General features: G+C 67.8%; 1 protein-coding gene across 1 annotated transcript in view; it reads right to left on the reverse strand.

Annotated features, from left to right (window-relative positions):
* Window positions 1–26,306, reverse strand: part of CACNA1H (calcium voltage-gated channel subunit alpha1 H) — a 53,184-nt gene extending 26,878 nt beyond the window's left edge. The window contains 1 exon segment of the mRNA XM_069486348.1: window positions 26,011–26,306. Coding sequence (XP_069342449.1) covers window positions 26,011–26,306 — 296 coding nt within the window.
* Window positions 26,307–27,726: the final 1,420 nt, after the last annotated feature.

Raw genomic sequence — 27,726 nt, forward strand, 5'->3', positions numbered from 1 at the left:
ACAGCCTGGAGAGGGATTTCAGAGCCCGTCCCTGGGCCCAGGGCTGGGGACCCCAGAGCGGTGGGGTCCCGTCTATGGAGGAACCCCCTCAAGCACCGCACCCCACCTCAGACACACACAGCCCGGCCCCTTCTCACGTCCGAGGAGCTGGGTCTCCCCAGCCAGCACCCCCCACCCAGACAGCCGTCCTGCCTGGGAAGCCCCCACCTCTCTGGGAAGAGCCGCCCCCGCTCAGACCCTGGGCTCAGGGCTGCAGTGCGGCCTCCCCCGGCACCCACGCCAAAGCTCTCGGAGGGTCTCAGGCTCTCGGGCCACAGCTGGGGGGCTTTCCAAGGGGCTCTTCTCCAACGCACTCAGATGCAGCCTGGCGGGCCAGGAGGAAGCTGCCAGAACAGCGGTGCTGGTGGCGGCCACTGTCCATGGTGCTGAAGCCGCCGCCCCACCCGGAGCCCGAACAGGACGCTGGGCGGGGAGGGGAGCCAGCGGGGCGGGGGCGGGGAGAGGCCGGGGGAGGGGCTCGTGGCCTGGCTGCAGACAGGGCTTCACTGGCAGCCCCGCCGTCCCCCAGCCCTTCTCGCTGGGGCAGGGGAGGACCCTGCTCTCCCTGGACCCCAGTCATGGAGAAAGGGCGGCTCTGAAGACAGCCACCGTCCCCTGGCCCCGGGTGTGGGCACGGGGGGCACTGTCCGCATCTTGGGGACAGTGAGGCCCCCACACCCCTCCTCTGGGTTTGGGAAATACCTCGTGTGGTGGCAACGCCCCGGGCAGCTGACGTGCGGACCTGGGAGACGTGGGGGCCCAGGGCCACCGGGATGGGGCATCAAGGGTGTGGGGCAGGACAGTGTGGCCCAAAGAATGGCCTGAGCCACCTGGACCCGAAACCTCCTTGTAAACGAGGAGCTGTGGGCCCACCCTGGCCTGCTGGCTCCAGGGTCCTGACCCCGACTCCACCTCTACCTGTCCCCTCACCTCGCGCCTCAGTTTACCCATCTGCACAATGGGACTAGCAGCACTTTCATCCTTCAGACGCTGAGGGGATTCATGCAGACCCTACTGTGGGGGGACCACGCAGTCTCAAGCCCCCGACCCCTCCCCTTCTCCTGGCGTGTCCTGTCCCCACCCTGGGACAACACGTTCTCACCGCAGAGGCCACTGTGCCTGTGCAAGGAAGGTCAGGACAGGATGGACGTCCCCACACAGGGGCAGAGGCGGGGCTGGGCGTCCCTCACCGAGCCCCGTGCTAGCAGGGGGAGAGGGGAGGGGTCTCCAGGCAGAGGCTGCCCTGGCCCCTCCTCTGTGGTCAGAGCGGCCCCCAAGCCACGGCCAGCCAGGGCTCCCTGCTGGGCTGCATCGAGCAATCGGGTGGCAAGGCCACGAGCTCTGGTGGGAGGATTAGGAGCCCTCGCTGCCCCCCCGTCCCCCCTCAGTCCCCCCGAGCAATCTGCTCCACCAGCTAAGCTCCATTAGGCCAGATCGGGAACAGCTGGGCCTGGGCGTCCCTGCGCCTGGCGGGGGGCCAGCGGGGAGGGCGCCAGCAGCCGGGCAGAGGGAGCCTGCGGTGAAGCCAGAGCCCCCGCTCGGGACCCCACCCCATGGGGCGCTGACCGCAGGGTCACACGGGCAGCAGCTACTGCACTGCCAGGACTCTGTGCGGGACCCCTGGCTGGGCGGACCCCTCCCTGCCCGAGCGGGGACGCTGGGCTGGGGCCACCCCTGCCCGCCCGCTGCCTCCCTCCCCGGCCTCATTCTCCCGAGCGCTCGACCTTTCTTTTCCAATTTGCTCAAGGAGAAAAGCCCACGTTCCCCCGGGGGAGGAAGCCCCACCTCCCGCCCGCCCCCGCGGGAGCCCAGGCGCACCGAGCGGCTCCGGCCGCCGTGCTGGGGCAGAAGCGCAGCCCTAGGTTTGCACCAAATAACCCGCGAGAGGCCGAGCCGGCCGCGGCTCCTGGACTCAGGGGGCACCACGGGAGACCCCGGGACTGGCCGCCTCTCAGCGCAGTGCCGCGGAGCACAGCCTTCCTGCGCCTCAGCGCCCCGACCTGCACCTGCCCCCCCAGAGCCGGAGGCTCCCCAGCCCTGCCGAGGGGACCGAGCACCCCGAAGTCCCTCCAGCAGGGCGGCCGAGCAGGCACTGCTGGCGTCAAGAAGTGACATGGCACAACCCCATCGACGTGGCGCGTGGCCAAGCAGCATCACGTGGCCACGCAAAAGGAGGCGGGGGTGCCACATGCATTAGGACAGCGTCACGCCCGGGGCACAGGGCCTCTCTACGAGGATCAAAATAAAAAACTTCCCCCAGGGGCAGGCGTTGGCACACTCGTGCACAAGTACAGAAACACCCCGGAGACATCCGTGAGAATGCCATGGGGGGGCAGACCCCAAAGTTAACTGTCCACGTTCACTCCTGGGGTGCAGGGAAGCGAATGGCGGGGACCCGGGGCCTGCACGGTCAGGGTGGGCTGAGGGCCCCGTCTCCCGGGCTGCGCCGGGGCTCTGGCCGCCAGCGTCAGGGAAGCCCTTGGCCGGGCCCAGAGCACAGACGCCACTTGGCCGCCTGCCAGCCAGGGAGGGGTCCACGGCCCTCTGCCCATCCCATCTCGCCAAGGACCCACAGCCCCTGAAGTTGCCACGGCAACAGACACAGCAGCCTGTGTGGTTTTACCCGAAACGCCACGAAAGGGATGGGGCCGGCAGGGCAGGCTGGACCCCAGGCCCACGACGGCCGCACGTCCTGCTCCTGGGCACGCTCACCGTTCACCTCCCGGTCACGGACCCCCCACCTGGGTGGCCAGCAGGGCCCTCTGTGGACGGCCAGGTCCACCGGGGACTCAGACAGCCACGGGCAGGACCCACGGACGCTAAGTCCAGCCCCCAGGCAGGCGGTGAGAGACCAGGAGTGAGCACCGTCTGGCGGTTCCTCAGAAAGCCAGACAGCTCCCACGCGGCCCAGCAGTGCCACCCGTGGGGACGCGTCACCCACAGCAGGAACTGGCACTCTGAGACCGGCACACACACGGCCACAGCAGCCAGGGGGAGGCAGCTCAAGGCCCATCGACGGACGAACACCCACAGCACGGAGCACGGTGCAGCCACGGGAGGGAGCACGGTGCGGCCACGGGAGGGAGCGGAGCACTGGGACCTGCCACGACCCCGAAGACACGCGGTGGAAGGCCAGGCCCTGATGACCAGGCCGTGTGATTCTGCTCACACGGAACGTCCAGAACAGGCAACAGGGACAGAGGGGACCAGAGGGGCCAGGCAGCGCCCCCCAACGGCGCAGGGTCTCCTTCCGCGCAGCGGAATGTTCAGAAAGCCGACGTTCCGCCTGCCCCAAATCCCTCCGACCTGTGCACTGAAGACGGCTGACTTCGAGGTATTTGGGTCTCTCCTCGACCCTCGGCCCCGCGTGTCGGGTTTTTCCTTCTCAACAACCGCCCTGCACCGGGGCGCTGGGCGTGCCGGGCACCGTCTCACAGAGCACGCGTCAAAGAACTGGAGACCAGGGCCTGGGCGGGCGCAGGTGGGGACCCCTCCCCCACCACACGCGATGCAGCCTCCCCTCCCCTGCAAGCCGCCGCTGGGTGGACGTCCTCCTGCCACCGTGCCCACCCACGGGCACACCCGTCCTCCTGCCACCGTGCCCACCCGCGGGCACACCCGTCCTCCGGCCACCGTGCCCACCCACAGGCACTCCCGTCCTCCTGCCACCCGGGACCTGCCCACCAGGGGTCCGGACGCCCACAGAGAGGGCAGGGGTGCCTGGGCCCCTCGAGGCTTCCAGTGACCACTCCCGAGAGCTCCAGGGGACAAGGACGAGGACCCCGGTGCGCAGCCTGGGCTGGCCTGGCCTGAGGCACATTCCCGGCAGGGGGGTTGGGAGACAGACCCCCTGGGGGCAGCACATGCCAGGTCACGTGTGCATGAACATGTATGTTCGTGCACACTCACCCCGCCTGGGCCAGTGTCTGGGCAGTGCTAGGGGTTCAGGCGCCCAGACCTCACTCCTCAGCCCTGTGCTGGGACCCAGCCCACGCCCGCTGCTCCTGCCCTGGTCAGGCCACCGTGCAGCTCGGTGGACCCCGACCCTCCCCGGGAGCTCTGCTGACCCCCCATGGCCCCCTGACCCCAGGACCAGCCTCCCGTCCTCTCCCCACCTGGGAACTGCCTTTGGCACTGACCACTCCTGAAGCCCCCAGGCCCCACGCCCAGCCCCACCTGCCATGGCGGCCGGAACCGCAGGCTCAGCCCTCACCTCCCCCTCCACCCTGCCCCTCGGGGAGGGTGGGCAGCACAGGCTCCCCACGCGCTTGGGAAAGGGGCGCGGCGGCCCTGAGATGCGGCACCACATGCCCCTCCACGTCCTAGGTCACCATGTGTGACGCTCCCGGGACACTCGCCCCCATGGGGACAGACCGCAGCCCCCGCCAGCCTCCTCCCCCAGGGCCTGGTGGCCTGGGCGGGGGCGGCGGGTGGCGCAGGCCTCCTCTCGGGCATCCAGGGACTCGGCCACACGAAGCTTCGGCTTCCATGGGCCGGTGGCCAATTCCTCCCAGGGGCGCTCGTCCTGCCAGGCCTGGGCTTGCGGCTCGGCTACGCCAGCTGCCCGGTGGCCCACTCTGGGCAGGGCCCGAGGTCTCTGCGAAGTCAGGGGAGAGCCGGGAGGGGCCTCTGCCTCACTCTCCCCTCCATCCAGGGGCTCGGGCCGCGGGAGCTGTGGGGTCTCCTGGCCTCTGCCCTGGTCCACGCCTGAGCCCCCCCCGGACGACCCCCCTGCTCCGAGCTCTCACTGTGGCCGGACCCCCGAGGCAGGCGCCCTCTTCTGCTCACAGCCGGCCCAGGGAACGTGGCCGGGAGCTGGCAGAGGCTTGCGTGACTCTGCCGGGGCGGGGAGCCGGCCAAACATGGAGCTGTTTGTTCTCCAGCCGGGCCTGGGTCACGTGGGGGCGCTGGGGGGCCGGGCTGTCGTGGGAGAGCACCTCGCCTGAAGCCAGGGCTGCCGGGAGCCCACCCCACACTGCAGCCCCCACCTGGGGGATCAGAGGTCATCACTGAGCGGACGGCTCCAGCTGCCGGAACATTCCTTCTCATCCGAGAGCGTCTCCCTGTGCCAGCGGTCCCCGCACACTTGAGCCCCACAGGCCTCTCCCCTTCCTGAGCGGCGTCTACGTCTCTGTCCACTGCGGCCCCCCACCCGGCCCCTGCACCCCCCGCGCCAGGGGCTGGCACCCAGGTGGGCTGAAGCCTCCCGCCCATGTGGCCGGCGCACTGAACTCACGCGGGCAGCACGTGGTCGCGCCCTGGGGGTGTCATGCCCGTCTGTCACGGACGCACGGGGGGGGGGGGAGCACACAGCAGCCAGGGCCACGCACCAGAGTGGGCGGGGCTTGTGTGCACACGTGTCCACAGGGGCCATGCGTGTGCCAGCGTAGCGTGTGCACCAGGCACCACACAGCCACCCGTCTGGGTGTGGGCGTAGGATGTGTGTGTACGCAGTCCCTGCGTGGCAGGCATGCCCCACACACGTGTGTAACAGGAGCTTCTGTGCATACACATGGACACATGCATGCACACACGTGCACACACACCCACACACGTGCACACACACCCACACACGTGCACACACACCCTCCTTTGGCCCTGAGACGATGGCCGACCCCCGATCTCCGGGGACTGAAGGAAAGGTTCGTCCTCACAGCCACGCAGGGCCTGAGCGCCCGCCCGCAGCTCCCCCAACCGTGAGCCATTTAGAAACCACGCAATCACGAAGAGCGCTAATGTCTTTGTTTCGCTCTTACCAAAGAGCTTGATTTGGAAAGTTTTCAAGGCATAATTGAAGGAAAAGTGCCCGCCCCCACCCCTCTGGTCACTGTGCCCGTAGGAAGCTCGGTGGCGCAGGCGAGAAACCCCACTGAGGCCCCGACAGCCACTTGGTGGCAGCGTGCGGCGATGCCCTCAACTACCTTGGGGACGCTCCTGCCTGTGAGCGGGCCGGCCAGCCCTGCCTCCTTCCCAGGCTCCCCGGCCGACCTCCACGCCCCCGGCTCTGGCTCAGCCCCCATGAGGCGAGGTGTGGCCTGGGGCCTCCCCTCAGGCTGGCTCTGTCCTGGGGGCGGCCTTGCCAGGGGAGAGCTCCTTCCCAGCCTCCCCCCGAGTCTTGGTCCCCCAGACAGGGCTCTGCGTGCACCCGGCCTGGGCGGGAAGGCGTGGGCACAGGGAGCCACGCCAGGAGGGGCCGTGGGGAAGGTGACCGCTGCCCGCTGGGACGGGCCTGCGGGGCCTGTGCCGGGCTGGAATTCTCCAGGCCAGAAATAACCGCCCGAGCGCCACTGCACAGCTGCCACGGCCCAAATTAGAGACCCCGGGGGACCAGCGGCTCCTTCCATGGGAACGCGGCCTGGAGCTCCACCGTCTGGGTCCGGCCAGGAAGCTGGCGGGGGAGGGGGGCTCCTTCCCGCGAGAGAACGGCGGTGGGGGGCATCTAGGCAAGGACGCAGCAGCAGCCACGCTCTGGGCGGTCCAGGCAGGGTGTCCCGGGGCGCCCGGGGCTGACTGTGTGCTCTGGACCTGCCCCCCCGCAGGGCCACGGCCGCCCGACCGAGGCCGAGAGCAGACCCTCCCTCCTGCACCGACACCGAGCTGTCCCCCGGGGACCCGAGCCCCCCAGACGAGCGTCAAGGTGCCTGGGCCGCCCGTGGTTTCAACCTGCGTGCGAAAACCCAGCTCACACCCGTGATACTGGAGTCACGCACCACACGGGTCGTACGTGCACCCACGCTACCCGGCCCTGCAGAGCCCGGCTTCCCCACAGCGTTGCCTGGCAACCGGGCATTTATTAAAAAACAAGGACGGGGAGGCCTCGCGCCCACCCTGCCTGCGCCGCCCATGGCAGGGACGGCCCCCAGCCCAGGACAGGGACCCCGACTCGCCCTGCCCCCACCCAAGCAGACACCCCTGCCCTGGGAGACGCCAGACAGAAGTGCCCAGGACCTGGCGTCCTAGTGACTGCACTTCCCAGGCAGGTCTGGGGACAGTGCAGGGACGGCCGACCCCATGCCAGCGCCGGGCGTCCCCACAGGCCCACGTGGCCTCCAGCCTGGCGCCTGCTGCACCCCCTTCTCCGACCCTACAAGTTCTCAGTGGCCTGGAACCTTCAGGAAAACAGCGGGGCTGGGAGGGGAGCGGGGGCCGCCTGCGGGGGAGTCACAACTGTCTGACGTCCCACACCCCCTACCCCGGCTGCCCCCCCAATCTGGAGCTCAGCAGGGACGGGACATCGAGGCCAAACCCGCCCCAGGAGCTCCTGGCTGGGGACTGAGCCAGCACAGGCAGGGACAGACACCCCCAAGGATGGTGTGGCCTGGGGGGCCTGGGGGACGTGCATGAGTCCGCCCAGGCAGAGCACCACAGCCGGGCCACGTGGAGGCAGCTTGGGTGAGGGGACGTGGGGGGTCCCCGGGGGCCTGGGCAGCCCCGCACAGCTTACTCAGCCCCTCTGTGGGCCCCTGTGGAGGCTGAAACATCCAGGTGTCCGCCCGCCTGCCCTGTTATTAATAGCGGTGACATTTACAAAGGACGGCTGGGACTCTCAGAAAGTCAGATTTCAAAGTGAAACTGGCTGGAGTTTGGCTGCCCGAGGCCACGGCCCCTGCTGGGCTCATGCCCCGGAGCCCCGGGCTCAGTCCGGCCCTGACATTTGTGCCTGGCAGCCACAGTGTCCTTGGCCATGCTGCCCCAAGTCCGGGTGAGGCCTCCTTGGTTGGGGCACGGGACATGCCCCAGGGTGCCGGCCGGGCCCAGCTGGCGGCTCCCGGCCACACACCTCTCCCAGGTTCCCAGCACAGACGTGGCTCGAAGAGCCCCGGCGTCGGAGGAAGGGCCCTGGTGCCCAGCACGGGGAGCCGGGAGAGGTCTGAGGCTGCTCGGGTGGTCGCGCAAACACCCTGCAGGCCAGCGGGTGAGCACAGAGGCCCCTCTTCCCCAGGGAGGGGTGGTGGCTGCCACCAGGAAGCCCCCCTGGGTCCCAGGCACATCCCCGTCCCTCCAAGGGACTCCACACACCGAAAGGCTGTCACCCCACCCCAGGGCTGTGGCCCACCGCACCCCAGCTGCACCCCCATTCCTCCTGTAGATCCTGCTTGGCCTTAGGGCCCCCCCTTCACGGGCTGCCCCTGCCCTGCTCGGGCCGACAGCCGGGCCAAGCTAAGACTCTAAATGGGGGTATCAGACAAGGTGCCACCCCTGGCGGCCCGTGAGGGGGCCCAGCCTGCCCCCGTGTGTGCACCTGCTCGCCGACGGCCACGGCCTGTCCCGGGGCTGCAGGAAGCCAGTTCTGAGGCACCAGCCGCCTTCGCCACGGACCGTTTAATTAGGGAGCCCTGGAGCGCAACTAGCAACCAGCACGGTGCGGCACGCGGCTGGCGGGCGACCTGCTGTTCCCGTGACTCAGGGCTCCCTCCACGGAGCCAGTGCCACACGTGACTCAGACACACGTACGTGTGTCCGTGTCCTGCCCAAGGAGGACCAGGCCTGATGCGGGGTCTGGGCAGCCCCGGAGCCACCGGCCCCACCAGGTGGGAGGGGGGTGCCGGGTGTCCGTCCCACGTGGACTCGCGAGGCTCAAGGTGACGTGTCCTGGGAGGATGCCCGTTCCCCACCGTCCGCCGGGCTGCAGGGCACCGCCAGGCAGGGGGGACAGTGGAGGCAGCAGGAGCCGAGGCCCAAACGCCTTCTGGGTACAGCCACATCGCTGCTGGGCTCTGCCCACCATGCAACCCCCGCAACTGAGGCAAAGGCCAGGACTCGCGGGGACCTGGGCTGGCGCAGCCGATGGCAAAGTCCCCACGAGGGGCCCCTCCCAACCCCAGGCCCACGCGGCCCCCACCCCTGCACGGCACGGCCAGGAGGGGCGTGGGAGGAGCAGGGTTGCCGCGGGGGGTGAACGGACAGGTCTGTGGGCGGGGACGCCCCAGGCCACGGTGCCCAGCCTGGCGGACTGGGGGCCAGCGAGGCGTGGACGGGCCCTGCCTGGGCTCCACTGGGAGGGCGGCCGGGGCACGCTGGCAACGGGACGAACACGGCCACTGGGCTCTCGGGGACAGAAAGAGGCTTCGCGGCAGCCAAGAGTGTTCACCTGGGAAATAAAACCCACCACAGCCCTCCTCCCCCCTTCCCAACTCTAACCACTTCCAGAAACTTCCGCACTGCCCTCACCGGGGGGTGCGAGGATCTCTGCTGGGGCTTCTACACCTTGCTGGCTCTGGGGCAGGGCCGCTGCCACAGGAGAGCTCGTCACCCCAACTCCTGGGGACACCCACAGCCCCAGGCCCCTGGCGGCCCCAGACCACAGGGCAGCTGCCCCGGAGATGTCCGAGAGGGGGGACCGTGGGCGGTGCAGGACCCAGTGGGGGCCTCCGGAGGGCAGGGCTGTGGGGGCCCAGAGCCCATGGGGGGTGGAGGCTCAGCAGGGACAGAGGCCTGGCGGAGGGGCCACACAGGGATCAGCCGCCAGGTCATGGTCAGGGGCGAGGGGTGGGGCCACAGGTGGACCTGGGGTTCGCCCAGCCCAGCCCTCAGGCCACCGGGACAGGTGGGCTGCTTGGTTTCCTCGGGGACTGACCTGGGCCACTAGGTGACACGAGAGCCCCAGGCCAGGCGCCCTCCGACCCCTGCAGGTCACGGGAGCCGCAGGGCCAGGAGGTGACGGGACAGCCTGTGCCCCGAACCCAGGGACCAGCTCACCCCAAGAACGTCGAGGGCGCCCACACGCGAGAGCAGGCCCCGCCCCGCCCCGCCCCCCGCGGCTCCTCTGCGTGTGTGTGGCGGCGGGCACGCGGAGAGGGGCTCGCGAACTCCCCTCGCCGGCCCAGGCCTCCCCCAGGTCACCCCCCCCGCCGCAGGAAGAGAAAACGTGTTTTCTGACAAAAGCGGGAGGGACAACACCGATCCCCAGACGTCCCCAGTGCTCCCACCCCCCTCCCTGCTCCGACGGCGACGGCGGCGTCTGCCCAGCGCCCAGTCCGTGGCCCCGCCCTGCGCCGCCCGGCCGCGGCATGACCTCAGGTCCGTCCCGGGGACAGGCCTGGGCCGCGGCGGCCCCTCACAAAGAGGGCTCTGTGGAGGCCGTGGGGGGCAGTGCCCCACCCCCGCAGTAAAGACGCCCCCGGCTGGCTGGGGGGGGCCGAGGCCAGGCCCCCCTCGGCGAGCCGGGAGGCCGCCCTGGGAGCAGGGGGGGGTTCGGCCCGCACTGTCTCTCCCCACCCGGCCTTCAGCTCAGCTCTGCACATAAACAGTCTAAATTAGGAATTAAAACATCCTCGATCCCGACCCGCGGGGCCGGCCGTATTTCAAACTCGCAGGAAGACGCCCCGGCCGGCCCAGGCCTGGGCCCGACCTCCCTAACAGGACCGTGCGGCGGGGGCAGCCGAGGACCCGGTGTCAGCACGGGAGCACGACCCCACTCACCCCGTGGCCGGGACAGTGGGGGCTGGGGGGACAGAAAGGCCCGGGGCAAGTGCTGGCTGGGTGGCCCCTCCTAGGCCTCCCACTGCCCTAGACGGGCCAAAGCCTCCCTGCTCCCGAGGACCCACCGAGACCCTGGAACTGAGGCGGGAACGCCGGTCGCATGGCCTGGGACTGGGACTCCCTCTGAGGGGGAGGCCAGGGGACACACTGCAGGCCCCGGGGGAAGGACGACTCTGGCGCGGCCCGGCCCGACCAGGACGGCCTCAGCGGACGCTCCCTTGGCCCGGGGGAGGAGGGAGCCCCCTCCACCCAGAGCCCTCCAGGCACACGGAGGCCAAGGCCCAAGTCCCCAAGCTGCCCCCTGCCCTCCCACCCGCTCCAAGCCGGGCGGGGTCTCCTGAATCCCAGACACCAGGCCCTGCAGGGCAGCACGGGGGGGCTGGGCAGGCTCTGGGGGGGCCTGGGGAGAGGGCTGGGGGGCTGGGCAGGCTCTGGGGGGGCCTGGGGACAGGGCTGGGAGGCTGGGCAGGCTCTGGGGGGGCTGGGCAGGCTCTGGGGGGGACTGGGGAGAGGGCTGGGGGGCTGGGCAGGCTCGGGGGGGGCTGGGCAGGCTCTGGGGGGGACTGGGCAGGCTCTGGGGGGGCCTGGGGAGAGGGCTGGGGGCAGAGACCGAGGGGGAGGAGGCGGCCTGGCAGGCGCGGAGGGCGGGAAGGCTGGCCCACCCAGGGGCCTAGGCTGCACAGAGCTGAGGGCCCCCGGGAGCCGCGAGCCCTGCAGGTGCCTGGTCCCCCGGGGCTGGGAGATGCTTCCCGGGCTCTGGGGTGTCTGCTTGCCCGGGGGCTGCTGCAGGGCGGGCGGGGAGGGGTCCCAGCCTTTGACACCCTCTGGGGGTTCCGGCCACGCTCCAGCCGGGCTCCTGAGGTGTTGGGACCTTCCGACTCAGACCACACAGCGCAGGTGGGCAGGGGCAGAGGCCACTGGCCAGGCATGGGCCTCTCGCCCTGTTCCTCTCAGGCAGTGACACCCCCCAGCCACAGGTCCCAGCCAGGACCCCTCAGCAGACCCAGGCCACACAGCCTGGGCTCAGGGACAGGGACAGACATGGCGGATGCCCTGCACCTCAGTGAGCCCAGCATACCCCACCACTGTGCCACCCCACCCTGCGGGCACTGCTGAGCGGTGGGAAGACCACGTATGGCCAAGCACACTCGGGAGCACACACTAAGTGCCCTGCCACCTGGAATGCTCTAGAACCTTCCCTCCTGCTGCCACGACTCCGTGAGTCTGCCAAGCACCCCCGGGCCAACGCCGCCCCTCGGCGCTGCCCCAAGGCCCCACTGTGGCCAGACACATGGCAGACAGACAGGGAGTTCCGCAGAGCCTGAGACCCTGGTCCCTGCCCACCCGCACACATGGCGCGGCAGGGGCCTCCCCCTACCCAGGCCAGAGGACGGGCCGGCAGGGCCTGGGCGCCCGCTGCAGAGGAGGAGGAGGGGGGACCCTGCTTGAGGCCCCGGTGGGCAGCCAGACCCAGCAGAATCTGGTTCAGGTCTCCCTGTGCCCAAGGCCCCTCAAAAACACCCACCTCCCATGAGCAGAGAGGGAGGGGTCCCTGGACTGCCGGCCTCCAAGTGTACGTAGGTGACGACACGGGCTCGTCGGGGTGCGGGCAGCGTGGAGACCCTCACGGGGCGTCCCTGCACCTCTCTCCCACGGACCGCATAGCTGGGGGCCACCGAAGCCACCACTGCCTCCACCCCATGCCCTGGGGACATCCTGGGCCACCTCTGGGTACAGGAGCCCCCGTTCCCAACACGTCTCTGGGCCACTCGCTGCGGCCCCTCAGGTGCTCCTGCCGGGCTGGGGCAGACGGAGGTGCAGGTGCCAGGCCCAGGCAGACGGACCCCACTGGGCAAGCACTCGTGGGGCACCGCGGGGGCCGCGTCCCGCACACGGGGAGCCCTCCTGCCGACAGGACGCCAACACACAGGCTCAGGCGTCTCCCCTGCTTCCTGCACTTGGGGGACCCCAGGAGTGACGGCTGGAGGAGAGGTGACACGGCCCAGGGAGCCCGGCCGGGGCCTCAGGGGCCCTAAGGGCAACAGCCTCGAACGCGCTAAATCGCTTTATGTAACGCGGGCCGCGGCGCCTCCAGGCCAGGCCGGTAAACCAGGAGCGGCTGGGGATTAGCGACAGGCGTTGCCACGGCAACCCCATCAGTGGAAACATGTCGTGGTGCGGAGCCTTCCCCGGCACAGCAAAGGTAAAGGAAACCCCAGAGATTCATTAGCAACGGGTTCCCATGGCAACCGCACCAAGCTCATTAATAATTTTTTTTTATTCCGAGTGTGGGTGTTGAAATTCTCCAGAGGCCGGATGCTCGCAAACACGCGCCAGCTTCTCCCACCCGCGGCCCGGGCGTCTGCTCCTCGTCCCACGGCTGGGGCAGCAGCCCCACCCCCGCCCCACCCGCGTGCCAGCACTCGGGGGCTCCCAACAGCGCAGGGTGCCCGCGAGCCCCTGCCCCTAGGGCGCCTGTCCACGCAAGACCCAGGAGGCAGGAGCCCTGATGCCCCTTCTAGGCCCCCTGGGTGGGGGCTGCCCACCTGCAGGGAAAACCCCGGGGTGTCTGCTGGGGGTGGGGGAGGGGCTGTGTCCCTGGGGTCGCCAAGGCTACCACAGAGCCACTGGTCACAGATCCGTGTCAGGTGGGAGCGGGAAGCGGTGACAAGTGGCGCTGCCTGGGAAGACAGCCTGGCAGCGCCTCGCACGATCACGGCTCCCGCCTGACCCAGCAATTCCGCTCCTGGGCACACGCCCCGGGCACCGGAACCGGGGCTGCAAACCCCCGGCACGGGGCGTCCACGACAGGCAAAGGCAGCAGCAGCCCGAACACCCGACACCACAGACAGACACCCACGTGGCCACCCGCCCACGTGCTCCACCGCAGGACCGAAGCCACCGCGTGGACCCAGCTGACGTCACGCTCAGTGAGAGAAGCCAGACCGAGGCCGCGGCTCCATTTACAGGAAACAGGAGACTCCGCAGACACAGAGCAGACCGCGGGGGCGGGGCGCTGCTCACAGCACGGGCTTTCCTTTCGGGGTGAGGAAAACGTTCTGGAATTTACTGCAGGGCAGTCGCACGGCTCTGAGTGCAGGAAAACTACCGCACCGAGCGCGGCGTGAGCGAGCCCTGTGGCGCGAGCCGGGTCCCGGCAGGCGGCCGCCCACCTGATCCTCCCACCCTGCGGCTGGCGTGCCAGGTCGCCTGGTCCCGCTCACAAACAGGAGCACGGTCCCCACAGTGTCCCGTGGCCGTTCCCCGTTCAAAGGCGAAGCAGGCCCGGCACTCTCGCCCGCGAGCCCGGCAACAGCAGCAGCTGGGCTGGCACCAGACGCAGCCAATTACCCAATTAAGAGCCACAAAAGCCCCGACACAGGACACGGCGGGCGGCCTGGGGCTGCACTTTCATACCCGACGGGAGGGGACCGGCTTCCAGTCCCCAAAGCCGGGGAAGGAGGAGAGGTGTTGGCAAGGGCGGGTATGGGAGGGAGACCACGGTGCTGGCGCACAGCCCGGACTGCGGAGCCGGGCGTGGGGGTGGGTGCTGCCTGGCCCCGGCGGAGTCTCGGAGGGTGTCCCCGCACGCTGGCCCCAGCGACGGGCCTCGGGGAAGACGCCTGGCAGGGCGGGTGGGTGGTCCCGGGCCTTTCCCCGGGCCCAAGGCTGGATGCCCCTGGGAGGGGCCGGCCGGGCAGCCTCTCTCGGGCCAGAGGCTCCGTGGAGCCACAGCCCTGCAGAACCAGGCTGGGCTCCTTAAGGACGAGCTGTTCTTCTCCGTCCTTAATCGAGTGACCCAGATTTCCACGGTAGGTGAAAGAAAGAGGCTGTGGAATACGGAGAATGAACGTGGCCAGGAGAGCCGGCAGGCCCGGCTTTGAATACACCGTGGTCTGACACCACCATCTGAGTGCCTCCCTGCCCCAGGCCCACCCAGTGGGCCATTCCCAGGACAAGCGTCTGGCTACTAGAATGTTCCCGTGGGTGACACGTGTGCCTCCTGCCCCGCCACCCCCTGCCCCCTCACAATGGCACCACTTTGCTCAGCAGCACTCCCAGGGGTGTCCCCACCCCCTCCCCACCCTGATACCCAGCCGCTCACAGCCCGGCCACCCCAGTCCCCGCCCCCCGACGCACCACCTGCTCCACCTGGGGCGTCCTGCACGCCCGAGAACCGCCGGGACCTGAACTGCCCTGAGGTTGGATGCCCAAAGGACCAGAGGCTCGGGGCCCAGCCTGCCGCTCCTGAGCCCAAAACACACGGCCGCCACTCGAACAGCTGGGACAACGGGCACCTCAGCCGCACAACCCACAGGGGCCGCAGGTGCGCCCGGCCTCCCTGCCTGGCCGTCTGTCCTGGGACCCACGCAGTACACGTGTCACTTGCTTGCTCGGCACCCGGCAGCCGTCTCGGCGTTCGGATGGAAATAGCTCGGGACGCGCAGGGTTCAGGGCCGCCCAGGGCCCCAGGCAGCCGCTGGTCCTGACGACGGGGATGCCGTGTGCCCCAGACGCTGCACGGGCCACCTGACCCCAAAACAGTCTTCCCCATTTCCTTGAACTCAAGCTCACCCGGCATCCTGTGTTTTCTCTGGCAAAGGGACCCAGGCCCACGGTCTTTGCTTGTCCCACCCAAGGATGGCATTTGGGGGCTTTGTCGGCCTCCTGGGGTGGGCAGGGTGCCCAGCACATCTGTGCCACAGTCTCCACAAGGACCCGGCAGAGGCCAGGTGGTCTCAGTCCCCCGGGCAGAGCGGAGAGGCCAAGCCCCACACGGCCCCCGGCCCCATCGGGAAGGCACTGGGCATCCGAGGGTCACCGGTGGGAGGACCCCAAGGCCAGGTGGCCGCTGGTGGCATCTACCTCCTCACCGTAGCAGGCCTGTCCCTCATCTGCCCAGCTTCCCGGGGAGAGCAGGTGCCCTGGGCCTCGTGAGCACTGGCACGAGAGCCCTCGGCCCGGGCAGCGTGGCCAGGACGAGGGAGCGTGGCTCTGCCTGCCACCAGCCAGGGAGGTGTGCCGGGCCGGGCCGTGGTCAGAGACTGCCCGGCAACCCCGGCAGCCCTGGGCGCCCGTCCATTTTAATGAGGTGCTAATGCAGGCTGACTCATCCCACCGCGCCAGGGCTGGCGTCTGCTTCCAAAGACAAAGGGACACAGCAGGATGGTGCCGCGTGGCCCCTGAGTGGCCCAGGAAGAGGCCCTTGCCCTGCCACACGCTCCGGCAGGCGGCCGCTCGCGGGGAGTCTGGGTGCGGGTTTCCAGCGGGGCTGTGTGTGGCGAGGGCTTCACGGCGCACAGGGCACCGCTGGCTGCGCAGTGGACACCCCCCGGCCGGACCAGTAGCCCCTGCCCAGGACATGGGAGGGACCCTCGGGAGACCCCGGCCCCGCGCCAGGTGCCCCCAGCAGTGCCTGTCTCCCGGGCCCTACCCGAGCTCCCTGATGCTCACACCAGGGCCGGCGGGGATGGCTGGGCAGGGGCCACCCTGCGGCCAGAGCGTGCAGAGCTGCGCCAGGCCCTGGGCTTCGCAGCCCTCGCCCACCCAGAACAAAGCAGAGTCTGGGGGACCAGCCAGGGACACACGGCCAACAGGGGTCAGACAGCCCCGAAGGCCAGACAGGCAGAAGCACCTGGCCGCGGCACCCCACAGCACCCCACAGCCAGCCCCCGTGGCAGGCGCCAAGGCCACCCATGGAGGGGCCATGAGAACAGGTGCACTGGGGGTCTTGGGCCAGTGACCACATGCCCACCCACCTGGCCACGGCCCCCAGGGACAGCTCGGCCCCTGCCCACCCGCCACAGCCCTGGCGGACCATGCCCTGAGCCTGGACACTGCTCACCGGGCCCCTCACCTGGCTGCGTGTCCCCCGTTTCTGCCCCCCGACCCCTGCACAGGGTCCCAGGACACTTGGCTCCTCCCGGCAACTGCACCCAGGGACTGGCCCCTCCTCAGGGTCACTCCCTGCCCAGCAGCCGCCCACAGTGCAGCTGATCTGAACTTACCCTAAAAGGGGCTGACTCCCGTGAACACACCGGGGTCCTCCGTGCTGCGGGGGAAGGGCGTCCCTGGAGCACGCACCACCGGTGGCCGAGAGGGTGGGCTGGCAGGCAGGTGGGCACGTCCTGCCATGGCAACAACAGGACCGAGCCCTCATGCAGCTCTGGAAGCCCTCGGGGTTCGTCCCCGGCCTCTCCACGTCCCGGTGTTGCCGGCAGTCCCCGTGCGCCTCGGCTGGTGGCCGTGTTGCCCCAGCTCTGCCTGCGGACACAGGGCCACCTCTGCGCGTCTGTGTCTAGGACAGACGCCTGCTGGATCGAGAACCCCGTACGGCAGGACCGCGGCTTAGCTGATGCCATCTGTGCACACCTGTCCCCACACGAGTCATGTTCTGAGGTTCCAGGTGGACACAGACGCTCAGTGGCCCCTTGAGCCCTGCACCACCCCCATGACACCTGCCCCTCTGGGCGTGGCTGCCCTGCCCCGCCGGCCTCCCCTCTGCCTGGGGCTCACAGTGACGCCCGGTGCAGGGTGGGGACCCGCCTCTGCCGAGCCCCCCAACACCACTGCCCGTGCTGCTCCCTCTGTGCTGGCCACCAGGGCCGTGTGCACCCCGCCCTGTGGGCAGCACCCAGGGCACGTGGTGGCCCTGGACACGGCCTGGGGTCTCGCGTCAGAAATGCCACGTGCAGCTTCACCCCTGCCCGACCCCCCACGCGAGGTGCCGCTGCCCACACTGGATGCCGGAGAGCCCGGGGTCTCGCTAACTCCCACAGGCCATCGCGGACCCCGGCCGAGGGAGCTCCGCCCTCCCCTCCAGCCCTGCAGCCCTGCCGGCCACAGGAGCCCAGGTGACCCCGCCCGGGGAGCGTGGACGAGGTGTGAGTGGGGTCGGAGGTGCCGCCTGTGCCCTCACTGCACACTCCAGGCCATGGAGGCTACAGGCCCATTTCACAGATGGGAAAACCGAGGCCCAGGAAGTGACATACACAAAGGTCCTGTGGCTCCCGGATGGTGACCTGACAGGGCCGGAGCAGAGGTTCACCCGAACAGCCAACCGCGGACCTCAGAGGACACCAAGTCTGTCTACCCTGATGGCTCTGCCACCTTCTGGAAAAATCTGCCCGAGCCTCGCCCCTCTTCACGAATGTGCCCCACGCGGCACACGCCACGTGCAGGCTGGGGCAAGGGACAGTGCTGGGGCCCTGCGCCCCGTCGGCCACCCAGACCACCTCTGCAAGGCACCAGGGTCTCGGGCAGGGGTCGGAGTTCGCACAGGCCTGGGGGGCAGGACGGGGCTGTGCCCACCCAGGAGGACCGGCCTGTCCCCCACCTCTGAGCAGGCCTGGGGGGCTCCCTGGGCTCCCGGCCCCCTCCCTGCCGCCGCCAGCCCACTCTGCACGCCAGGCGCCGGCACTGCCGCCCACTCGGCAGGCGCCTTCCTCAACGCCGCTCCCTGTTTTACCCACACGGCTCATGTGCAAGGAAACAGCTCTGCCCCGCGGTCGCCCCGAACAGCGGGAACACGCACGGCGCAGCCACGCGGGCCGGGCGGGTCCAGCCGGCCTGGCCGGGACTCAAACCTGGCCTGGGCCTTCGTCCGGGGGCAGGACCAGCAGGCCCGGGGCCGCCAGCGCCAGGCGCTCACCCCGGGGCAGTCAGAGGGGGCCCCCTCGCCCTGAGGCGGTTTGGGGAGACCCAGTCCCCTCCCGGCCAGGCCAGTTCCCAGCCTGGGCAAGGAGCACCAGCGCCATGGCGGGGGCTGGGTGGGGGCTGCCTTGGTCCTCGTCAGCATCACGCCTAACACGGGGGATGCACCGGGAGCCCCTGAAATCTGCCTGCATCCGAGACTGACGCCGGGCCAGGCCGCAGAAGGACGGGCAGCTGGCCACGTGTCCCCGGCAGTGTGGACGTGGCGGTGAGATTACCAAGGGGGCCCGGCGCCCGCCGGCAGGGGCACGCCGATTCAGCACATTCACCAAATGTCCGCTAAACCAAACCCCCAGGCCCCGCCAACTCCCGCTTCTCCCTGCCACCCGGGCCCACCTCCTCCCGGCTGAGGCAGGAGCGTGGGGGCCGGGGACGCCCAGCTGCCACGCGGCGGCACACCCCTCGCGTCCCCCACGGCATGTCTGTTGCACAAGGACCGTTCTGGCAAACCGACGAGCTGCTACCCAGTCCCATCTGCCATCCTCGGCGGGCACGGCGCTGGGGAGGGTGCCCAAGCCGGCTGCCAACGCTCCCGGGCAGCCGGGGCCTTCCCCACCCGGCACCTGGGCTCTGGTCCCCACCTCCGACCCAGGCCCCGACCTCCCGCATGCAAGTCCACCCCGGGCCCCGGCCGAGCTGTTCCGAGATGCCAAAATCAACCATCCGGTGGAAGAGCAACCCCTCTCGGTGCCAGGGGGTTAAACAGCCGCCAGCGCGGAGGAGAAAGACGTTCCCTGCCCTCCCGGCCGACATCTGCATAAAGAAAAGTGACGTTTCCGCCGGACCGGACTGCTGGGCGGCCTCAGACTTGGATGCCGGAGTGTCTGACGGGCCGGCCCATCCCCCGCGCTCCTCGCACCCTGACCCTCGAACAGGGTGTCCCGCCAGCAGCTCCGGGGAGCCGGCCTGGTCAGGCCACCTCACCCCAGCCCACCGCAGAGGCGAGGCCCCCGCCGGCGCCCCCAGCCAGAATGGAGTCTGGGTGGCTGAAGGTGACGCCTCATGGGCCCAAGGGCTCTTACTGAAGGGCTGGCGCCAGCCCTGTCTTTCAGGCCTCGAAGCTGTGGGGGCACCGGCCGTGCCCCCCGCCAGCCCTGCCCCTGTGGTGCCCGCCACCTGCCCCACCCCGCCGTCTCCCCTCCATCTCCCACCGAGCCGGTCCTCTGCGTGCCCTGGCCACACCATCACCCCCCTCCATTCTCCACCTCACCCCTCCCGGCCCCGCAAGCTCCCGAGGGCAGGCTCGGGGTCCGGAGCATCATGCTGGCTGTGTGCCCCACACCCCAAGGCCTCTGCGGGACTCCCTGGCCCACCCTGCCTCTCACCCTCACACCAACTGTGGGGACACACTCCGCCTGCCTCAGGACTTTTGCACAGGCTGTTCCCTCCACCTGGACCCTGCCGCTTTGGCACGCCCCGTCCAGGTCTGTCCAAACGTCTCCTGGCCCACAGGTCACAGGTCCCTGTGCCCATCGAGCTGCCCCCAACAGCCTCCTGTCCGGCCAATCCCACCCTCCAAAGGGTCCCCACCTGCCTCGAGCACCAAGATCAGGCTGACCTCACCCTCCCACAGAACGCGGCACCTGGGCACTCAGCACGAGTCCTGCCAGGCTGAACCCCGGGGACTGGCCAGGAAACGCCTGCTGAGTGGAGCAGCCACGGCCCAGCTGACAGAGACCCCCAGGACTCCCCCCACGGGGGCCTCCCCAGGGTCCAGCTGGGAGGGCCGGGGCTGCAGGGGCCCCCACAGGGCTGAAGGCCACACTCAGAGGCTCCCTCCACCCCCAAGGGCCCCCCCCCGCTCAGGACAAGGCCGAGGGGGGGGTGGGGACCTTTCCATGTTGGAAGCCGAATTAATTTAGCTGTAATCACATACGGCTGCACTCAAGAAACTTCAATTAGATATGCTTAAAAATATACATTATTTTGTAAAAACCTAACTACTACGTACTTAATAGTTTCAAAAAGACAAAAACCGTTCGTTCATTTTAAAGTTAATTCACCTTTTAATGACTTTGTCTTGTTTCTGCTGGAAAGCACTTGCCTATCTGGTTGCAGCGTGGAGGTCTGGAGGTTCAGCTGGTCCTCTGGACGGTGTCAGTCATCTGGGACCTCAGGGGCGTCTGGATCCGGGTTAGGTAGGAGAATGTACGTCCGCAGCAGTAAGCGGCTGAACAGCAAAGAAGCGTTTTTCGGGCGTGTTGCTGAAGGTGTGGGTGTTCTACCACATTTTTCCATATTTCAATTGCATCTTTCTTAGCATCAATGACTTTGAAATGTCACCTACTGACAGCTCTATCAGTTCCATCTGTAGTTCTTTAGGTGCCTTGGTGACATCAACTAAGTGAGGCTGAAATGCTAATTTGAGTGTGATGTCATGGTTCTCAAAGTCAGTGACCCTTTCATTACATTCTCCAATTAATAGTCTGTAACAGCTGCGTAGTGTTCAAATGACTCACAAACATCATCCTGCTCATCAGTGACCTTTGCTAACCCTAACCGGGGAAGATGTTCGTCCGAAATTTCCTTCTGGAGAAGTGTTTTGAAAAAAGGTGGCTTTTCTCAAAATGCTTGGAGTTTTTGCCACATATATACACAGTTCTACCTTGCAAATATTCCAGTCACTTTGATTTGACATGATTATCACACAGAAATGCTGCATTCCTGTAGAAATCACCTGTCGGTAACTCACATCGCTGATTCTGTTCTTCATAAAATTGGACTATCTGTTCTCGCAGAGATAAAATTTTGGCCAACACCTGTCCCTGCGACAGCCAACTCGCCTTAGAATGATACGGCAACTCCACACGGAACACCTCATGGTTCAACTTTAGCACGTTACGAAACTGACAATGTCTTGTTGGGTTTGCACAAATATAGTTACCAATACTCAAACTGTCACTTAAGATAGCAGCTTCAGCACAGACTTTGCTGATGCAAGACACAATGAGAAGACACGAGAGCATCTAAATCTCTTACTAACATTTTTTTACCGGTGCAATAAACCCTTCATGTGTTCCTGTCATGGAAGGTGCACTGTCTGCACACACACACACTACATCCACCGAATTCGGCCCAACCTCAGGATGTTTATCTTGGAAGTTGTTGAAGATGTATCTATTCCCCATGTTCTGTTCACAAGAGTGCCCGAAGAGAATAACTCTGTGCAGCAAAGAAAATCTTCTGCCATGACCCGAGTGAGGTATAAACCCTGCACCGCGTCCGTAGTGTCAGTTGATTCATCCAAAGCGATGGAATAATACATATTTTCCTTTCGCAGTGTTGCAGAAAGTTGTTCTGTCAAGCCGAAGGCTAATTCATGCTGCTGATCAGTTGTGGCTCTCCTTGAAAGAGGCAGGTGTTTGTACTTTGAAACGTTATCAGGGTCTAAGCATCCTACAACCTCGACAGTGCATTCTCTCACAATTTCTACATCACTGAATGGCTTCCCCTTTTCCCCCCGAGTTATAAACTACTTTATAAGTTGCTTCAGTGGCATTATTTCCAGGCCTTATTGCTGCTTGAAACAATTCTCTTTGCTTGTGCTTTTCATCTTTTAATTTCTGCAATATAACCTACTGTGCCTCTCCCTCTAATTTAAAATATTCGTGGTCCTTATGAGTGTTACATTCTGATGAGCACTGAACTTATTTAATGGTGATGTTGCAATCCCCCAAAGCAAGCAAATCACCTTATCTTTAGCAGAAACAAGCGGGTATTGCAATTCTCAATTCCCATTAAAAGATGTTTTCCTCCTTCAGAGTTCTCCCGGTCTTCTTTGACATGATGGGCTCCTGAGCAGCCAGAATTAAAAAATATCGTTGAGCTGTGCAACCGTTCTCAAATCCCACCTCAAACAGCGCACCGCTGTCGACAGCTGGTGACAGACTGGTGCCCTCGATCCCATAAACTCTCGGTCAGGCTGTCCCCTCCCCGCCTTACAGCAACTCAGCCCTGTGTCCCCGGGTCCACCGGCAGCCCAAGGCTCGCTGGGCCTTGCTGGCATCACGTCCTTCGAGACATCACCGGGCAGAGGTGACGTCACTCGGGTGTGTGGTCCCACTGCCTGGAAGCAACAGTGAGTGACCTATCCCCTATCAGTGGACCCCACCGGGAGATGCCCCCGGCCTCGTGCCAGCACCCCAGAGGGGTAAGCGGCCCCCACGTCCCCCTCCCCAGCCAGCCCCTCCAGCTCTCAGGGCCAACGCCGCCCCCACACCCTCTCCCTGCTGTGTTGCCTGGGGCTGGGGGTCAGGGTGGGGGCTGCCTCCCCAGCCCTGAGATGAGCCCAGAAGCAGGGGACACGTCTGCCCCCAGCCCGCACACGGCAGTGCTCAGCCCCAGCCAGCGCTGCCCTGTGGCCTTGCCCCGCCAAGATGCCAGGCGGTGGCTTCAGAGACTAACAGATGCTTGTCCCTGTCCCTCTCCTGTGTCCTGTGTGCTGACCCTGGGCAGGGGCCCCGCGTGGCCGAGAGGGGCCAGGCCAGCTGAGTGTGGCCCATCTGCTTTCCCGTCACCCCACCCGGTCTGTGGCAGGGCCTCTGCCCAGCCCCCGCTCCTGAGTACCCCAAGCTCAGGGCTCCTGACCCTCAGCGACCGAGGCAGCTCCGGAGACCCTCAGACGTCCCGAAACTGCGGAGACCAGGTTCAGGGTACGAGGTGCGTCAGGGGAAGGCCTGCTCCCCAGTCCAGACCAGCGTGGGGACAGCGCGGGGACTCGCCTTCTCCAGATCACTGCCCGGCACCCCTGCTGGGTGTCCAGGGAGCTCGTCACAGCCTAAGAACATCAAGTTTTAAGAGACGCTTTCAAGACCTACTGGGGCTGCCCAGCCGCCCGTCCCATCTGGGCTCAATCTGGCTCTGCCCTTCGGCAGCCGGATGACCTTGGCACAACCTCTGCCCTCTCAGAACCCTGGGACGTGGGGTGTTTGGTGCCTGGACCACAGGGGACACCGCCTAGAGCCTCCTGCCATCCCCAAGCCCCCAGGTGCCCCGTGGTCACCTTACAGTTGCTACAAACCTGCAGCCCACCCCCTGGCTCTCCTGGGAACCGAGGCAGGGCCCCCGGTCCTGGCCCCAGGGCGTCCCTGGGAAGCCCCCACCCTGCCTGGGTGCTGGGACGCCAGCAGCTGTGCCGAGGCGAACGAACGCAGAGTCAGGAGCCCGAGGGCAGAGCGTGACCCAGCGGGGCGGCTGCAGCACACGTCCCACCCACCTCCCTCTATAAATAAACCGAGTAGGAGAAACGTCGCGCCCCGAAGTTCCAACACAAGTATATTTTTAAAAGCAAAGTAAATCAATAAGGGGGAAGGCCGTCCTCAGAGGCTCCTTCGCCTGGGATCAGAGTCACTCTTGAGTCAAACCAGAACACACGCTCATCTGTGCCCAGGCCACCTACTCAGGGAGATTCCAGAAAGATCCGGGGCTTAAAGAAGGTCCTTTCCTGCTCTGAACTGCTGGGGGGATCCCGGCTGGGGCCGGGTGCGGTGGACGGGTGGACAGCAGCTGCCAGTTCGCCGCCTCCGGGGAGGGTGAGGTCCGCGAACAAATCCTGTCATCCCCCCCCAAGTTACCCTCTCCGGGAAGGCTAAAGGACCCTGCCGGGGAGATCAAGGCCCCAGACGCACCGTCCTGCCCGGGACACCCCACGGTCCCCTGCAAAGCCTGGGCCACACCAACCGCCCTGCTCCAGCCGCCTGCTGCAAAGCCACCCCTCCGCACTCCAGGCATCTGAGTGGCTGTGGACGGCGTCGGCCCACACGGGCTTCCCCGCGTAAGCCAATCCCCCACCTGTCCAGGCCTGCGGCTTATTTTAGGTTCTCTCTGAGGCCGGGACACGCATCCCCAGGCTGGGGCCTGGCACCTGCCGGAGGTCAGCGCCGTCTCCACGCGCCTGGGGGCCCTGACAAGCCCACCCCACTTGACAGATGGGAGGTTTCCACGAGGCCAAGAGTAAAGGTTTCCTGGGACCTGAGCAGAAGGTCAGGGTACCCCGAATCACCACTTTTTGGGGGTGTGGCAGCTCTCTCCCCTGGCTGAGAGCTCTCAGCACATTCCAGATCTCTCTACGAGAGCCAGCCATGCCAAGCGCCTCTGGGGCCACAAGGGCATCTGCCTCCAAGGGCACTGCTGCCCCACGCGCTCACCCTGGAGGGCTAACCCCACCTGGGTGAGGCCAACCGGCTCCCACCTTCCTTGCACAGAGCAACACAAACGGCCTCCATGGAAGTCCTCACGGATGTGGCCAAGAACGCCAGGGTCACGCTCCGAAACTCAGCCTCCAGGGGACAAAGAGCCTCCAGACACGGGGCTGTCAGGAGAGAGAAAGTCCAGACCTTCCCCGCCTGGTGAGCACACGCCTGAAAACAAGGGACATGAGGCTCGGCACAGGGCCAGCCCTGGTCCTGTCCCCTCCTGCCCCTTCCCCAGGGCTGGCCAGCACCACCTGGCTGCCCACCACACCCTGCCATCTTCCTGCCACAGCAAAGTAGCCCGGTCACCTCCAGCCCGGGCTCCAGAGAGGAGATGACCTACAGCTACCCTACAAGGTCAGCCCCGTGCCACGGACCAGACTCCTGACACGCGGGTGCCCACCCGACAGCAGACACCTCCCTCGGGCTGCAGAGGACAAAGGCCACCCCTGGAACCCGATGCCACGCTCAGAGGCAGGCCCCTGGCCACGGTCACAGCCCACTGACCCTCGGACCACGACAGCCTCTTCTAACAAGCAGAGATGAGTCTGACTCACCCGATGTTTAGATTTAAGAAAAGAGAAACACGGGCTTTATTACTTTTTTTGGTACAGATTCCTCTTTTGTATTTAATATTTATACAGTTAAACACACAAGGTAGCGAAGTGTATACACACATTGCTCATGTAGCGCTGTCTATCTCCTCACCTCTGACAAGGAAACTTTGGGGGCACAGCGCCAACCCCCCTCCGCAGGCCGCCCACCCGCTGTCCCCAGACCCAGGTGGGGGCATTAGGAGCAGCACCCACAGCCTGGCCACTCTGGCCACCAGCTAAGGCATGAGGAGACCCAGCAGGACGCAGGCACAGGGGTGCCAGACCTACGTACCCCAGAAATCCCCCTGGCCCTGACCCAACTCTGTTCTGGAACATTCTCTGAAAGTCTCTGCCGGTCTCACCAGGAGCTGAAAGCGCTAACCCTTACCCCAAGGCCGAGGCCAGGCCGGGAAGGGCCGGGGAGAAACGACTCCACTGTGCGGTGCCAGCTCCTCCCTGCCCCCACCCCCAGCTGCGCATGACTTAAATCGGCCCCAACACCGAGTTCAGCCTGAAAAGGCGAGTTCACGACCAACGTCACCGCCGCTCTCCGTGGAAAAGGACCAGCCAGCCCTGGCACCGCTCACAGGCCCCGCGGGTCTCGCGCTGAGCAGCGCAAGGCGCAGACTGGAAACTTCGCGCCCCTCGCTCTAGTTTCCTCGGACCTTCCCGTCCCCAACTAGCGTCCTGCCTCAGCCAGACCTTCAGAAAGCGCCCCCCGCCCGGGACGAGGGACGATTCCCGTCCCGGCCTCGCCCACGGGCCACAAGGAGTTCCGACCTCCCCTCCCTGACACTTGCTCCCCTCCACGCCCGCGGTGGCCTCGCCGCCTCCCTTCCACCCTCTCCAGTCCCAACCCGGCTCCGGAATAGGGACACCCCGTCCGAGTCGAGAGAAACCCCGCCGCCCCGGCGCCCCCCGCCCACGCCAGGGCCGGCGCGCGGCGGCGCACGCGAAGGGAGTCCCGCGCCCCGACCCCGCAAGGATATGGGTTACACACCAGCCGGAGGCACCAGCTGCGCGGCCGCGTGGTCTGCCCGAGGCAGAAGAAGACCGTGGCCGCCAGCGCCGGGTACGGGACAGGCTGCTCCCCGTCGGCGCCCAGCTCCGCGCTGCGCTCGGCCGCCGGACTCTCGGGGGGCGACACGCCGGGCTCGGAGCCCCTCCCCGCCTCGCGCCCCGGCGCCCCGGGGCTGGCCGGGGACGCCCCTGCCGCCCCAGGGCCAGGGGCAGGCGCGCCCAGGGGCACCCGGACCTCGTCGGCTGCCGGCGCGCCCTCGGTCATGGTGGCGGCGGGCAGCACCTGCGGAGGACAGCGGGTGACCAGGCCGGCACCGACACCCCCGCCGCCGCGGGCGGAGCTGCGGGAACAGCGCGGCAGCCGGGATGTCTTTGTCTTTCCTTATTAGAGACAAACGCGCCCCCCGCCCCCGCCCGCCCCCCCTCCCGCGAGGGTTGGGCCGCCCCGCCCCCACCGCCCCAGCGCGGGGGCGGGAGCCGAGGGCCCCGCCAGCCCCGCTCAAGTTGAAGGGGGTCCCGGGCGCGTCCCCGCGCGTCTCACCTCTCTCCGGCGGCCGGCGGCGTCCCCGCGGGCATCGCCCGGGCGGCGCGGTCACCGCAGACCCAGCTCTGCGCTCGGCCCGGCCCCGCTGCGAGCGCCGCCCCCGGCCCGCGCCCCCGGCCCGCCCGGCTCGGGCTCCGGCTCCGGCTCGGGCCCCGGCTCCGACTGGCCCCGCGGCGGCGACGGTGGCGCCCGGCGCAGGAGGCACCGGGGCCGGGGGCGCGGGGCGAGGAGCCCAGAGCCCGTCCGCGCGCGGCGCAGGAAACTTCGGAGTGAGCGCGGGGGGCGGGGGCGGGGCGGGACCGGCGCGGCGGGGGCGGGGCCGAGGCCAGGGGGCGGGGCGGGGCCGGGGGCGCTCCTGCGGGGGCGGCCCGGGGCCCGGGGCAGGGTCCGCGCCCACCCGGGAAGCGCGCTCGCGCGACCCTCCCCTCTCCCCCGCCGCTCGCCTGCCCCACCCCGCCCCGCCCCGCCCGAAGGGTGGAGCCGGCCCCGCCCCCGCTCCCCCCGCCCCCCTCGCAGCACCAGGGGGCGCTCGCGGGAGGCCCGGCCCGGTGGGAGGGGGAGCCGCGCCGACGTCCTTCCCCGCCCCCAGCTGCGGGGGCGGCCCGAGCCGCGGATGCGGCGCCCCGCCCCCACCCCCGCCCCGCCGCCCCGCCCCCACTGCGACGGGCTGGGGTCGGCCGGGGGGCGCGGAGGGCGCGGCGCTGTGACCGGGAACCGGCGCGCCCCTCCCCCGCCGTGTGCGCGGAGCGGGGGCGGGGCGGAGGCGGGATGCGCCGCCTGTCCGTGGGTGGGATCCCCGACACACTCGCGCGCACACGCACTGTTCCCGCAAACTTGTCCGTGCCCAGCCCCCCTGCGCGGGGATCTGCGGGAGTCTGGGCGTACGGGCCAGACCCACCCGCGCCCTCCCCCGAGATGGCCGGGGTCCCCGTGGGGATGGGGAGGACTGGGCCCCTCCCCCACGGGTAGCTACACCTCCGGCCAGGAAACCCCCACCAGGCCACGCAGGGACCTCCCGGTCCCGGAGAGCACATCGCTGGGGCGGCAGTGGCCTTCGGACACTAGGGCTGCGGGACCCCGTCCTAGGGAGGGGTCGCTGCCTCCTGAGGCGTCGCAGACACCGCCACTGGCTCCTGGCTCC

This window comes from Eulemur rufifrons, chromosome 14, assembly GCF_041146395.1.
Source record: "Eulemur rufifrons isolate Redbay chromosome 14, OSU_ERuf_1, whole genome shotgun sequence".
In the NCBI taxonomy this organism is placed as follows: domain Eukaryota; kingdom Metazoa; phylum Chordata; class Mammalia; order Primates; family Lemuridae; genus Eulemur; species Eulemur rufifrons.